Raw genomic sequence first — 15,564 nt, forward strand, 5'->3', positions numbered from 1 at the left:
TCTCTTGCTTAGACAACTTACATGACAGGGCATAAATTTAAATTGAGGAAGGATGTTTATAAGCCTACTTCCTTTCATCGGCACCTCCATAGCCAGGTGGGAAGGAGCAGCAGTGCGTAGCACACGCTTCTTGATTAGACCGGGGTTCGAGCCCGTCACCACCAAATACGGAGGATGCGGAAAGGACAGGGAATGACCACCGCATTTCCTGGAGCAATATGGCCTTAGCTGCTAATGCTCCTAAAAACCAAAATAACAAACAAACATAACAAGCTTCCTTTCATCATTTGCCACTGTTAATACCATAATGTATAAATATATATTTATGCTTTCTTTCAGAAAGGTTACCACCGAATCTTCCACTGGTAGTGTTGGGAGTAACCGCATTAGAACAACACTAACTATTGCCGTAGAAAGCATTGATTTTGATACACAGGCCTGTGTATTACGAGTAAAAGGAAGGAATATTGTTGAAAATCAGTATGTTAAGGTATGTATTATGTAATTAGCATTTCAACTAGTTTATTTATTTTTTCCCCCATTATCAATTGGTTTTTAATTGCACTATCTGCTCTTATTATAATAATAATAATTATTATTATTATTATCTTCTTATTATTATAAAATATAAAAAATTCAGTATTTATAAGTGAAACTCCATTTTGTTATTAATATCCTGTTTGTGTTGGCACATGAGTGAGGGTGGGTGACTTTGGTCATGCATACTTCTAAGATTTTATTTTATCCCAGCTTGATGTTTGTCAGCTAACAAGACTTTTGTTTTAGAATGTTACTGTAATAACCAAGAATAGATCCTCTCTATATATTGCTTATCACTGGTATGCACTTTACATATTTGGATCCTGTTGCTAACTGTTTATTGTTTACTGAGTTGCTACAAAAGCAATGAGGTTGCAAATTTCTCTTACCAAGGTGGCTGCTTAGGTACATAACGAAATGTGTTTTATTAATGATCTGAGTTCCAAATATATATACATACATATTGTTATTGGGCAGTCAGTTTAATTTTGAAATCCTATGTTTAGGAATTTAAAAAATGCAATTTTTTTTTTAATGCTGAATATTAAAAACATAACATAGGAAACCATTGGCTAACCAGATGACTGGTTCAGGGAGGTCAGAATTTAATCCACAGTTTCATTGTGCTGATATGCTTATTTGCTTTCTTCAACACTTCTGGCTACCCGAAAGCATTTGTGAATTTCATGTTGAAAATGCTTAGTGGGGCTGATGTAAAACCGATTACCTTCATCTTACAGAAGCTAGCCAAGGTGACTGACTGATTTGGCTATTCATGAAACAGATGAGAGAACACAACCTCAAGAAAATCATTCCACTTTTTTTTCCAAAATTTGTAAGTATCATTCAGGTTAAACTCTTAACTTATTCAACAGAAATGATACTGCAATATTAACTTCTTATAGAACAACTGAGTATACATTTTTAGGGTTTATCCTTTCTCCAGAAACATTTTCTAGATTCTAGAAAATATTTTGTTTGGGTGTCTGGAGTTTTAAACCCAGCATAAGAAACAAGCATAAGAAAAGTAGGTTGAAAATGTTATATTTTTCCGAACTTGGCAATTTATTTTAAGGCTAAAATTTTTTTCTCATTTTCTTCTGTCAAATTTTACAGTCTCAAGCCACTGTAAAATATTTCTTTCCATTTTTTCTGATAGCCTTTTTAAAAATTTTTATTGCATTTTTCAAATTTGCTTTGCTTTTGATCATGCTTTCTAAAAATGTTTTCCTATCACTTATCTATGAATAAATGTTATTTAATTCATGAATAGTAGTAGTAGTGGCATATGATGCAAGAAAGCAAATGTATGAGCTTATGCAGCATCAGCCAAAAAAAAAAAAAAAAATCACACCATTCCCTCCAAATGCCTGTCGAGTTCCTCCTTAAATTTATTCAACCTATCAACTTCCACAACGACAGATGGAAGTTTGTTCCAGCAATTAACCACCCGCTGGCTAAAGGCAAATTTCCGCACATCTATTCTACATCTGTCCTTTCGTAATTTGAATTTATGCCCCCTTAGGTTCGTAATCTGAACAAGTGGAAGTATCCCATCAGAATTCAGCGTACTGAACCCATTCAAGGCCTTATACACCTCAATCAGATCACCGTGCAGGTGCCTAGTCTCCAGCCACTGCAATTTGCAGAACTTAAGCCTCTCTTGATAAAAGGACCCCTTCATTCCCCTCACCAACCTTGTTGCCCTTCTCTGTACACGCTCAAGTAAATCTACATCCTTCCTAAAATGAGGCCTCCAGACTTGTATGCAGTACTCAAGGCGTGGCCTGACCATTGCCTTATACAGAGGGATAATCACCTCCTTTTCCCTGCTAGCAAAATTCCTATATATCATTGACAAAACCCCATGATCTGCCCTGGCAGCCTGTCTGCATTGCTCAGAAAACTTCATATCTGCCTGCACAGTTACTCCCAGGTCTTTTTCATTTTCTACCACCTTAAGTGTAGTACCACACAGTTGGTACATTTCTCTGGGGTTACTTCTACCCATATGCAGTACTTTGCATTTGTGAAGGTTAAACTTCAGTTGCCACTTCTTAGCCCATCTGCCCAAATTATCTAGATCCTGTTGCAGTAGCACACTGCCATTACTGTCATTAACAACCCTGCCAACCTTTGTATCATCTGCAAACTTCGACATTAAGCCTGATATACCTTCATCAATATCATTGATAAATATACAAAACAACAGTGGACCTAACACCGAACCCTGTGGAACTCCACTAATAACATTAGTCCAAGAAGAGCAGCACCCATTGATTACCACCCTCTGTCTTCTCGCACTTAACCATCCTTTTATCCATTGTAGCAACTTACCCTTAATACCATTCTGCTCCAATTTGTACAATAGTCTTCCATGCGCAACAGTGTCAAAAGCTTTCCTGAAATCCAAGTATATGATATCAAAATTATTTTTTGCATCCAGTTCCTTTGTAACCACATCATAATGTCCTATCAAATTTGTCTGACAAGACTTTCCCTTAACAAACCCATGCTGTGTCTGAATTATTGCTGCAGTCCTGTCTAGATGATCCTGCAATACATGTTTAACCATATGCAGCAACTCCATTATTTTACCCGGAACAGAAGTTAAACTAACTGGTCTGTAATTACTCGTGTCACCCTTCGATCCCCCTTTGTGAATTGGTTATACATTTGCACATCTCCAGTCCGTGGGAACCTCCCCTGAGTCCAAGGATGCTCTCATAATTATGGTTAAGGGTTTGCTTAGTTGCTTTGCCGCCTCCTTTAATATAACTGGATAGATCCCATCCACCCCAGGTGCTTTTCTTACGTTTAACTTCAAAAATTTCTCTTCCAACATGTTGACTTTGTATCTCACTGTGTCTTGAGATGTAGCACCTCTGGCATCAGAAATCATTTCCAAGAGTAGTAATTTGCTATTTTGTTCTGTTTTACAGGAGTACTTTACTCGAATATGAAGTGCCTACTTGAGATATATCCTCTATTTTTGTCCTTTTTTTAGAATGTGTCATTTGTTTCAAAAATTGAAAGAGGTTGATGATCCAAAGAAATGTACATTTACATTTGTTTTTTGAAAAGAAACAAATGTAAATTGGAGCCTGTCAGGGATCTCGTGACCTGCCAAGTGATGCATCCCTGATTCAGGTCCCAGAACAGAGTAATGAAGTACATACTGTTTGAAGGAGATTTTGTTTTATTGGGAGTTTCTATTGTCGGGGAAACGGGTAACTATTTTTCATAATAAAAATAGGTGGACCAGAACCATGATGTGTTTGCTGGGAACAACAGTTGATGTTACCAACAGAGTGTCAGATTTCAAGGTGTGTAAAGAGAACATTATTATTCAAGTGGGGACTAACAATATTAAATGAATGTGATCAGATTATTTGTTGGATAAATATAGGACCATGCTGAAAAAATGCTGTGTGTTAGGTTAGAATGTGTTTGTATCTGTAGTTCTGCCCAGACATGGTAGGAGGGATTATATGCTGAATGCCTTGTGGATTAACTCAAGACTTGAGCGAGTCTGCAAGGCTCTATGATTATGGAATTTTTTTATAAGTGTGGCTTGCACTTGTACGTAGAAGCGATCTGTTTTGTATAGACAGTATTCATTTGAACATAGGTGGTAAAAGAATTTTTGCCAATTATCATTGAAAATACCTTAAGTATTCAGGGAAACTGCTAGTTTGGGGGGAGGAGAGAGAGAGAAAGAAAGAAAGAAAGAGAGAAGAGTAATGTAGACCTGTGTTTATCTGATATGGGTCAAAGTTATTCTTGCACACATTTCAAGGATTCTTGTTTGTTGCAGCAACAGCCGATGTTGGCAAGATGTTCTGAGAATGACAATGTATAAAATGAGTGGGAAGATAATGCTATGGAAACAAGCTTAAATAACTTCTAGGTGTGCGTCAGGGTAGTAAACTATAGAAAAATACTTAGTCTTAAATGTGTCTACAGTAATGCCAGGGGTGTTGTCAATAAAATGGGTTAATTCAAGCTCCTGGTTAGGGCAACTAATGCTGACATAATAGTGCTAATGGAAACATGGTGCCACCTGAAATTGGGTATGATTAGTTCCATTATGTTATGTATAATGTATTTAGGAAAGATAGGGAGGATAGAAGTGTTGTTGCAGTCATGCTTCTTACCAAAAGCTCTTTCATGCAGACTGAGCACAAAAAGAGCTTTTGATGTCAGAAGTTATGCCTGCTGGCATAGAATCTGTGTGGTGTGAGTTGGAAGAAAGGGTATAATGAGAGTGGGAATAATCTACAACCCAGAAGGATGTGAAGAGTATGAGTGTCTTTACATGCAGATGGAATGAGCAAGTAAGTGCAAATTATGGGTGACTTCTGACCCTAATTAATTGGAATTAGCGGGAAGGAAATTCACCATGGGGAACAAAATTTTTAAATAAACTAGATGATTATTATTTGTACCAGCATGTTAAAGAAAATACTAGGGGTAAGAATATTCTTGACCTCATCATTAATCACAAATCAGATAACATCACAGGGCTTAAAGTATAGGAACCATTGACAAGTAGTGATTGTGCAGTTTTTAGTTGGAAGATTGAAGAAAGACATTGCAGTAGTTTAACATTTTAATTGTTTTAATGGGTTTTAATTTCAGAAAAGGGGACTATGGCATTTAAAGCACTACATGGTATCTGTTAATTGGGCAGATTGCAGGAGGGAGGACAAATACCTTAGCCTCATGGAATATCTTTAAAGCAATAATCACAGAAGCCCTGAATGCATCTATACCATTAAGAAAATATAGCTTAAGGAGGATGCTGAGATGGATAAATACAGAGCTGGCCAGTCGAATGGGGCAGAAAAAGATAGCATGGGAAAGTTACAGAGCGGTGAAATGTAATGAAGCCTACAATGCTACAGATGATCTGTAGTAGTAGTACTGTAGATAAGGTTAGGACTGAGTATGAGAAAGCACTGGCTAAGAGAGCAAAGAACAGGGACAAGGAGTCTTTTGTATATGTGAATACAAAGAAGAAAACGTCAGATCGGACCCATGTGTACTGGGTGTGGGAAAGTCTTAGATAACCCAATTGACAAATTGAATAGGTAATTTGCATCGATCTTTACTGATGAAAATCCCTTCATGCTGAAAAGAGGCTGTACGAGTGTGGCTAAGTCGTTTGGTTGGTGCAGCAAAAGCCTGTGGCTTCCTTGTACTGTATGAGTAATACTAATACCTCACCTTTTTTCAACTTTGGACTTAATTTGTATAAAGTATTATGTACAAGCTTTTTAAAGTGTTCATCCTCATCTGGGATTAGCTTTCTTTCAAGGGTTTGTAAAGTACAAGTGATATTAGTTGTATTAAGACTTAACTCTTTAAATTTATCATAGGGGATGCAAATGAAAATATTTTTAATTACTTTCTTTCTGAAATTAAGTTACAATATAGTTTTTAAGAGAAAATCCTCTCCCAAGATCAAGTAAGTATTTATATCAAATGGTTCTTATACCACACATATCTGGAATGGTAACTTGATGTTGTTGTCAGGTAAACAAATTTATATGACATGTTGCTTAGTAATCTATCCCCAAGTATTTTGCCTTTAACTGGGACTAACAACTTAGAAGAAATTTCCTTAATATAAACATTATGGACAAAATTTCACTAGATATTAAAGATGTTTGTGTTCCAGGGTCAAATGATGGGGGACACAGAACATTACCTATTGTGAAAATAAGCAAGACAATAAGTTACTTAAGTGACATAGAAATACACAGTACTGTGATGAATATGTTCTTTTAACATGTCCAATACAGTACCATTGCAGTATAAATGTACTTTGGTCAGAATCTTCAATGACAGAAGGATCTCAAAATAAGCCGAGCCATACAGGAGAGAGAATTGGTACATAGCAATTACCCATATTTCAGAATGAAGAGGGCTATAATGCACCCTTAGCAATTACCCGCACCTGGGAATGATGGGGCTATAATGCACTCTTTAGATGCTTTACAGAATGTGAGAAGCATCACCAATAAGCTAACCATGCTTTTGTCCTGCTGCCTATGCATAATAGTTAGCTTAATGTCGTAACAGAGAATTTGCCTTCGGTTGTATCGGTAATGGAAGAATGACCAGAAAAGGAGGAGGTGTAGCCATAACGCATAGGAACAACCTGACGCTGAAAGATGTGCGGAATAGTTCTACCAACCACTTTGAAGCACTGTCTGCCATGTTCTCCTAAGCAGGTCTCCCTTTACAGATGTGCACTGTATACCTGCCTCCAGATCCTTCAAATAAAACAAAAGATGAATTACTTGCTTGGTTTGTGGCTAACTTAAACTCCCTCCTGCCAGTGCTGGTGACAGATGATTTCGACATGCCAGCCTTCGGTGTGGCAACGCCAAGGTCGAACTCTGGAAAACATTGAGGAGCTATGGCTTATATGCGGAGAATTTGGGTTCAACTAGAGGTAAACAGGCCCTTGACCTCCTATTTCACAATCTGGAAAACCTGAAAACTGACGAGCACCACACATTTAAATTTGATTCAGATCACAAACCCATTATCTTGGATTGCTGTAGGGAGAGGTGTGACCTCCAACCCACCTAATGAAGGGATAAAGAAGAGAGCCTACTCCTTAAAATTCCTGAAGCTGGATTTAATTCTCCATCAACTTGCGGCAGTATATTGGAGCAATGCCTGCAACACGTCAGCTAGTGAGGCTAAACTTCATTGCGGAACAGTTGGAGATGATGGCTAATGAAGGTGCCTCGAAGGGGGTTGTTATTACCCCAAGAAGTAACCCATGGTTTAACAATGAAGTAAAACAGCCGTTTCAACAGAAGCAATGAGCCTACAGACATTGGCAGAAAAACATCTGCAGGAGGATGTATTGATATAAAAAAGAAAGTATACCATCAGTGGATCTTAAGGCAGTTAAGGATCTCTTAAGAATTTCCAGGATGACACATCACAATTCTCTAAGAGAATTGTGATGTGTCATCCTGGAAATTCTATCATGGATGAGGAGATATGTAAAGAATGGATAAATTCTGCCTTTGAACTTCTCTCACAACCCTTCGCAATGCAGTTGAATGGAATTTCTGCACCCCACTGGACCCTGCTGTGCATTATTACATTGAGCAAACAAGGCCTCGTCAGTGTGATCAGCCAGCTCCCTAATAAAGTTACAGCAGGACTGGAAAGCTTTCTTTTCCTTGTTCGTTGTCAAAGTTTGAAGCATCTACATTATCATGCCCCTATTGAAGGCTTTTAAGAACATCATTAGGACAAGCATTGTACCTACAGGATGGAACACATACTTTGCCACTGCATCCAGAAAAAGTCACAATCTAAGGATCACAAAGGTTTCAGGCCCATTTCTGTTGATTGCTCTCTAATAAAGATTTTCAAAAAGGCCATCCTTCACAGGCTAGTGGATCACTGCTTCCCTCATAAGCCATCTTATCTACTGCAAAACCCAGCTGATATTTTCTTTGATGTGACAGCACTTCTGCTCATCATCTAAACTTATTTTGGAATATCTAATGGAATTTTGTAGTCCCTGTGAGCATTACTATCTTATGGGAAACTAATTATTTTGCATAACCATCTGCATCAGGGTCTAGGTATTACTAGGGGGGTTCCATGAAGGAGTTATCTCAGCTTTCCTTTTTGCAGCTACCTTGGAACCATTTCTTGCCACGTCCTATTTTCTGTGTTATGTGGATGATTTGAAGTTCTTCCTGCAAACCAGGGTATGAGGTGATCCTGCACGGTTGCTAGCCATGTTAAATGGCTGGATGTTTACACTGGAGGAATTGGCCTAAAGCAGCTTAATCCCCTCAGATCAGCCCCACTGTTAAATCTATCAAACACCACCTTGACCTGGGGCTCATCTTGGATGATTGCCCATAATGAATGCCACATTATGGAACATTAGACAGGAGTTGGCAGAATAAACTAAACCCAAGTTTGTCTTGTGCCTATTGTGCACTATGCATCATCCATTTGGTCCTCTGCCTGAAATATACTCGAAGAAAGGTTATAACACCAGAATATTGGACACAACAATGGTTGAACAGAATTGAAAGAAGACCCTACACCATCTCATATGTCCCCCGGGTGCCAAGCAATTGTGACTGGGTGATTTCTCTGTGCTTTCACTGCAATTTTCTAAAAGGTGAATTCTAGCTCTCTTTTACATTCCTCTCCTTAATAAACCCTTTTATTTAATAGCAGCTCTTGTATTAAAAGTGCTGGTAGAGCAAGGAAGGAAAGTAACCTTTCTTTATTTTTCATATTTTATATACTAACTCCTACCAATTTTGCTTGGTCACACCAGGCACTTCTCCTGCCTCCCCATGGTGGGGCTGGTAACCTTGGCAGAAAAGTTCATTTGCAAAGGGCTCAAAGAGCCAACACAGAACACAATACGCTTCCATCTTTAGAGCCGACAAGCTGTTGGCCAGAGACAAAAAAAAATGACCATGATTCGTCACAACCAAAGAGGTTGAACACCAATTTCTCGGCGATCGACTTACCTGCATTTTTAATAATGCGCTCTCTATCAGAACAGCCTCTCAGTAAGCTATCCCCCTTTCTAATCCAAAAACACCTGGAAAGTATTGCAGGGTCTCCTAAGACAGTTAAGAGACTGCAATCAGGGTACTTACTTGTTGAAACTAAACTGCAGGCATTCTGAAAAACTGCTAAAAATGACAAATTTTGCTGGTATTCTAGTGAAAGTAACTCCGCATGCAACCCTAAATACATCAAAGGGTGTAATATTTAGTTAGGACCTGATGAATGTGACGGAAAAAGAAATTAAAGAAGAGCTTCAGAAACAAAATATATAATTGCTGTAAAAAGAATAGGATCAAAAGAGACAATATACTCACACCTACCAGAAATATCATTCTCACCTTTAACAGTTCAAAGCAATAAAAGCAAGACATCTATTTTGCCACACTTGTCCTTTCATATCCAATCCGCTGAGATGTTATAAATGCCAAAATTATGGCCGCTCTCAAACGACATTCGGAGGGAATCCAGTTTGTTCCAACTGTGGACCCTCCAATCGCATTCAAAGTGATTGTTCGGAAAAGAAATGATCTGTCCCAACTGCAAAGGCAACCATCCTGCCTAAAAAATATTATGAAATATAAAGTTGAAAGCAAAGTTAGTTATCAGGAAGCAAGAAAATTAATTGTACCTACCATACCTAAACCTACCTATGCCAATACTGCTAAAAAATTTCAAACAATAGCCACTCAAAGTGATGTTACCATTCCATCAAACATATCAATCTCTGACTGGGCTCGGGCTGTCCTCTCTCAGTAGGTGCCTCCGTAGCCAGGTGGGCAGGAGCAGCAGTGCGTAGCACACGCTTCTTGATTAGACTGGGGTTCGAGCCTGTGCCCACCAAATACGGAGGATGCGGAAAGGTCAGGGAATGATCCCCAGAGCAATATGGCCTTAGTTGCTAATGCTCCAAATAACAAACCACAATCCTCTCTCAGAAACATTCCAATCCCCTTAAGCACTCAGACCAAGCAAGTAATAAGCCTTTTACGATACCAGTGAAATCTTCTCCTCTGCCAGTGATTGCTACTACTTCAAATAATCATAGTCCTACTTCAAAAAAGATTATTCAGCACACATTGATGGATGCAGAGTACTCATCCAAACAGGAAGATCCGATTCTGGAAATTTTTGCAGAAGATATGGACACCGGTTGCCTACCTTTCCAAAAATAGACAAACTGAAGCCTGTGCGCCATAAGACAGCCACATCAGGTACAGCTTCTTCTAAATTCTAGTAATGCCTTATATTTTGTGGTGGAATTGCAGAGGCTTTCGTGGCAACATTGACAACATTCAGTACTTAATTAGACGCTCTCCAGTTGGTTTCTGCCTGCAATAAGCCTATTTAACTCTTTAAATTATCTATAGACAAGATCAAAATACATCAGATCCTGCTCGTGGTGGTGTAGCTATTTTAATTAACTCAAAGATTCCGGCTAGGCAAATCACTCTCCAAACCCAAATCAAAGCCGTTACTGTGCATCTGATTACTCATATTGCTTTAACACTAGTCTCAGTCTATCTTCTTCTTCAAGAGGAGTGTTTCCATTTACAATGGGTTTCCTCAGCCTACAAGTTATTTCTTGTTAGGAATTTTTTCCCGCCATAAAGTGCGATTCAAGGTGTCTTTGTCGGTTAAGCCTCGGGCTGTCATGCACTCCCGCACTCCATCCATCCATGTCCTCCTAGGTCTTCCTCTTCTCCTTCTTCCAGGAGGTATCCATTCTAGGATAGCCTTTGGATATCTGTTTTCTTGCATCCTTTTTACATGTCCATATGGTGTCAATAATAGTCTTTTTCACTTCCATTTTTTCCCTTATGTCTTCATTCTGTTTTCTGTCTCTTCTAGAAGTTCCTGCTGAGCGTCTCCAAAAATCCATTTCTGTGGAGAGCAATTTGTTTTCCGCTCGCCTATTCAATGTCCAGGTTTCCGCTCCATACAATAGAAGACTTTGTACAATCGTTTGAAATATAAGTTTCTTTGTTTTATGTAGGATATTTTTGCTCCACAGAACAGAGTTTAACATAATAACATACATGTAAGTTATAATCCAGTTTAATACAAATATATACTAACGAAATCAATAGCTTTCGAGACGCGCGTCTCTTCGTCAACTGACAAATTAAATACAAAAGTATAACGAGCTGAGTGAGGTACGTTAATCATGCGTCATTGTTGTTGCACGGACATTCGCTGCTTTCTACACCACTGATCATCCAGCATTAAAACGGTTGTCTCTAGGATGGGATGTAGACGTATGCCTTTCTGGCGATTTAATGCCTTTGGATTGTTTACTATGTTGAGTGACTCTAGCCATAGGCGGTGGCGAAAGTGTCGTGAGTGGTCTACTATTTCAAAGTCACGTTTGGGGTCAAAATCGTGGTTGGTGGCCCAAAAATGTTCCGCGACCGCGGACTGGTCAGTTTCGGTAAGCCGGATTGCTCTGTCGTGTTCCATGAGGTGATCCTGGAGATGCCTTGATGTTTCTCCTATATAGCAACTGTTACAGTCTCTACAGGTGATGCGATATACCACATTGCTGCGTAAGACAGGTGTGACAGGGGTCTTCACGCTTTAGACAAGTGAACGTAGGTTCCTGCAGGGTAATTGCACACATTTGATGTTGTAACTTCTAAGGACCTTCGAGATCCGTCCTGACACGCCTGGATAATAGGGAATGTAGGCGGACGATATACCGACTTGGTTCGGTGGTCTTGGGTTGGATGTGAGTTCTTCTGCCTATAATAGGCATTTGCTTAGTACATGGGATGGATAACCACATTTGGTTAGGTCCGCCTTCACACGGGAGATCTCGTTACGCCTAATTGTGTCAGTGCTGGAATGGCTCCAAGCCCTGGAGAATAGGGTGCGGGCAGTGCTATTGAGATGGCTTGGTGCGTGGCCGGATCTGTAGTTAGTGAATTGACCGCACCACATAGGTTTGCGGTATACTGAGGTCTCTAGATGTGGGCCTACGCGATGCACTAGGATGTCCCGGAACGGGAACGTACCGTACACCTCTGATTCTATGGTAAACTTGATGAAATGAGATAGGGAGTTGAGGTATTCCAGCAGTGCAGTTTCAGAACCACGTGGTATTACGGTAAAAATATCGTCAACGTATCTACACCATGTTGTAATAGGTGTAGGTGGGTTCTGGTGTATCTGCTCCTCCAGATCTTCCATGGCAATGTTGGCTACTACGGAACTGACAGGGGCACCCATAGCAGTGCCATGTACCTGCTGGTAGAGTGAATCGTCAAAAGTGAAGATGCTGCTTGATAAGCATAGGTTGATGGCGGTACAGATGTCATCAGTGGATAGTGATGTCCTGGATTGGAGGCTTAAGTCGTTCTCAAGGAGCCTTCTGGCGCAGTGCATGGCCTGTTGGACGGGAATTGAAGTGAATAAAGAAATCACATCAAATGATGCCATGACAGTGTTGTCAGGGATTGAAAGGTCCTCCAATCCAGGACATCACTATCCACTGATGACATCTGTACCGCCCTCAACCTGTGCATCAAGCAGCATCTTCACTTTTGAGGATTCACTCTACCAGCAGGTACATGGCACTGCTATGGGTGCCCCTGTCAGTTCCGTAGTAGCCAACATCGCCATGGAAGATCTGGAGGATCAGATACACCAGAACCCACCTACACAGATTACAACATGGCGTAGATACGTTGACGATATTTTTACCGTAATACCACGTGGTTCTGAAACTGCACTGCTGGAATACCTCAACTCCCTATCTCATTTCATCAAGTTTACCATAGAATCAGAGGTGAACGGTACGCTCCCGTTCCTGGACATCCTAGTGCATCGCGTAGGCCCACATCTAGAGACCTCAGTATACCGCAAACCTATGTGGTGCGGTCAATTCACTAACTACAGATCCGGCCACGCACCAAGCCATCTCAATAGCACTGCCCTCACCCTGTTCTCCAGGGCTTGGAGCCATTCCATCACCGACACAATTAGGCGTAACGAGATCTCCCGTGTGAAGGCGGACCTAACCAAATGTGGTTATCCATCCCATGTACTAAGCAGATGCCTATTACAGGCAGAACTCACATCCAACCCAAGACCACCGAACCAAGTCGGTATATCGTCCGCCTACATTCCCTATTATCCAGGCGTGTCAGGACGGATCTCGAAGGTCCTTAGAAGTTACAACATCAAATGTGTGCAATTACCCTGCAGGAACCTACGTTCACTTGTCTCCAGCGTGAAGACCCCTGTCACACCTGTCTTAAGCAGCAATGTGGTATATCGCATCACCTGTAGAGACTATAACAGTTGCTACATAGGAGAAACATCAAGGCGTCTCCAGGATCGCCTCACGGAACACGACAGAGCAATCCGGCTTGCCGAAACTGACCAGTCCGCAGTTGCGGAACATTTTTGGGCCACCAACCACGATCTTGACCCCAAACGCGACTTTGAAATAGTAGACCACTCACGACACTTTCGCCACCGCCTATGGCTAGAGTCACTCAACAGAGTAAACAATCCAAAGGCATTAAATCGCCAGAAAGGCATACGCTACATCCCATCCTAGAGACAACCATTTTAATGCTGGATGATCAGTGGTGTAGAAAGCAGCGCACGTCCGTGCAACAACAATGACACATGGTTAACATGCCTCACTCAGCTCGTATTTTTGTATTTAATTTGTCAGTTGACGAAGAGACACGCGTCTCGAAAGCTACTGATTTCGTTAGTATATATTTGTATTAAACTGGATTATAACTTACATGTATGTTATTATAAACTATGGACCCCAGTACTCCAGGCCCATTCGTTACTAGAGTTTAACATGCCGATAACCTTTCTGCCATCTGTAATTCTCTTATTGATCTCTGCTTGGGATGATCCATCACTTTGTAAGATTGATCCCAGTCTCAGTCTAACTCCCACCAAATCATACCTACTCTTATAATGATCTTGAAGAACTTTTAATACAGCTACCCTCCGCTATTTGCCTGCTAGGGGATTTCAATGGCCACCACCCATTATGGGGATCATCTAAATTAGACAGACACGGCTGACTGATTGAAACTTTACTGGAAAAACAAAACCTCAATAGTGGCTCGCACACCCATATACTGGACAGACTCCAGCAATTGGCCTATCGATTTGCTCCCCGATACTGTTTTCAGTCATGCAATGGTCTGCTCTGGATGATCCCACGGGCAGCAATCCTTTTTCCAATTGTTTATAATCTGATGAGTACATGACCAACTCTGCAGGAAATGGAAATTCTCTAAAGCTGATTGGGACAAATTTCAGTCAGCAAATCACTCTTGGACAAAAAAATTATACATCTACAGCCCATAGATGAAGTTGATTATATCACATCACACATTTTATTTTCAGCTAAATGCTCAATTCCATTATCAAATCCCCAGAGCCAACGACACTTCAACTGTTGGTGGAACGAGGAATGTACAAAAACGAAGAAAGAAAAAATAAAATAAAGCGTGGAATTTATTTCGTAGAACTCCAACTACAGTTAATCTTATTAACTACAAGAAGCTAAGGGCAAAAGCGCATCTCATTCAAAGACAAGCCAGGAAAGATCCTTGGACTCGGTTTGCATCAACTATCAATGGAAACACTAACCCAAGATTGATATGGAAGAAAATTAGGTAGCTTTTTGGGAAGTTTCCAAATGTTCCTTTTCCAATTCTTTCCTGCGATGGGCTAGAACTCTCTGCTTCTGGATATAGCAAATGTCTTGGGCATAACCCTTGCTCAAGTCTCAGCTGCTTCCACCTACACTGTGGAGTTTCAGAGAACTAAGACCACCACAGAACTTTCGAACCTCACTGTTACTTCCATATAACCAGCCTCTCCAATACCGTGAACTTTTGCAAACCATCAGAAAAATGCGCAACAGTGCCCCTGGGCCAGATGGGATATATTATGTTATGTTACAGCATCTTGATGAGAAAAACTTACACCTGTTGCTAATCTTCTTTAACCAAATCTTCCTGTAAAATGTTTATCTGACTTCTTGGCACCATGCTACAGTTCTGGCCTTTTTGAAACCTGGAAAAGATCCCTCCAGTCCTAATAGTTACAGACCAATACAGTAAACCCCTGCTATTCGCGGGGGTTACGTTCCTGAGAAATGCCGCGAATACCGAAAACGCGAATACTGAGTTATGGCTCCCGTGGTAATAAAGGGGTTCCGTTCCAAAGTATGAAATATATAAGAAAAACTAGTCTAAAATTTTGTCTATGTATGTATTATATGTACCTTCCTAATATGACTATGTACATAGACAGTACATAGAGAAATGCAAGCATATGGCATCGAAATGAAAATAAGAAACAATTTAATATTAATTGTAATATTAATTGCAATATTTATTAGAAATTTCAAACAAATCTTTCAAACCAGCGTCTTTGCTAGCTAAAAAACTTATCCCGTCAGTG

The 15,564-nt window shown here is 40.1% G+C and overlaps 1 protein-coding gene across 1 annotated transcript in view; it reads left to right on the forward strand.

Annotated features, from left to right (window-relative positions):
* The window catches only part of pelo (pelota mRNA surveillance and ribosome rescue factor), a 220,382-nt gene that overhangs the window by 54,448 nt on the left and 150,370 nt on the right, over positions 1–15,564 (forward strand). Inside the window, exon 3 of the mRNA XM_090373555.1 lies at positions 340–490. Coding sequence (XP_090229681.1) covers positions 340–490 — 151 coding nt within the window. The remainder of the gene's footprint in view (positions 1–339; positions 491–15,564) is intronic.

The sequence above is a fragment of the Mastigoproctus giganteus genome, chromosome 5 (genome assembly GCF_048544385.1).
Source record: "Mastigoproctus giganteus isolate SK-2022 chromosome 5, ASM4854438v1, whole genome shotgun sequence".
In the NCBI taxonomy this organism is placed as follows: Eukaryota; Metazoa; Arthropoda; class Arachnida; order Uropygi; family Thelyphonidae; genus Mastigoproctus; species Mastigoproctus giganteus.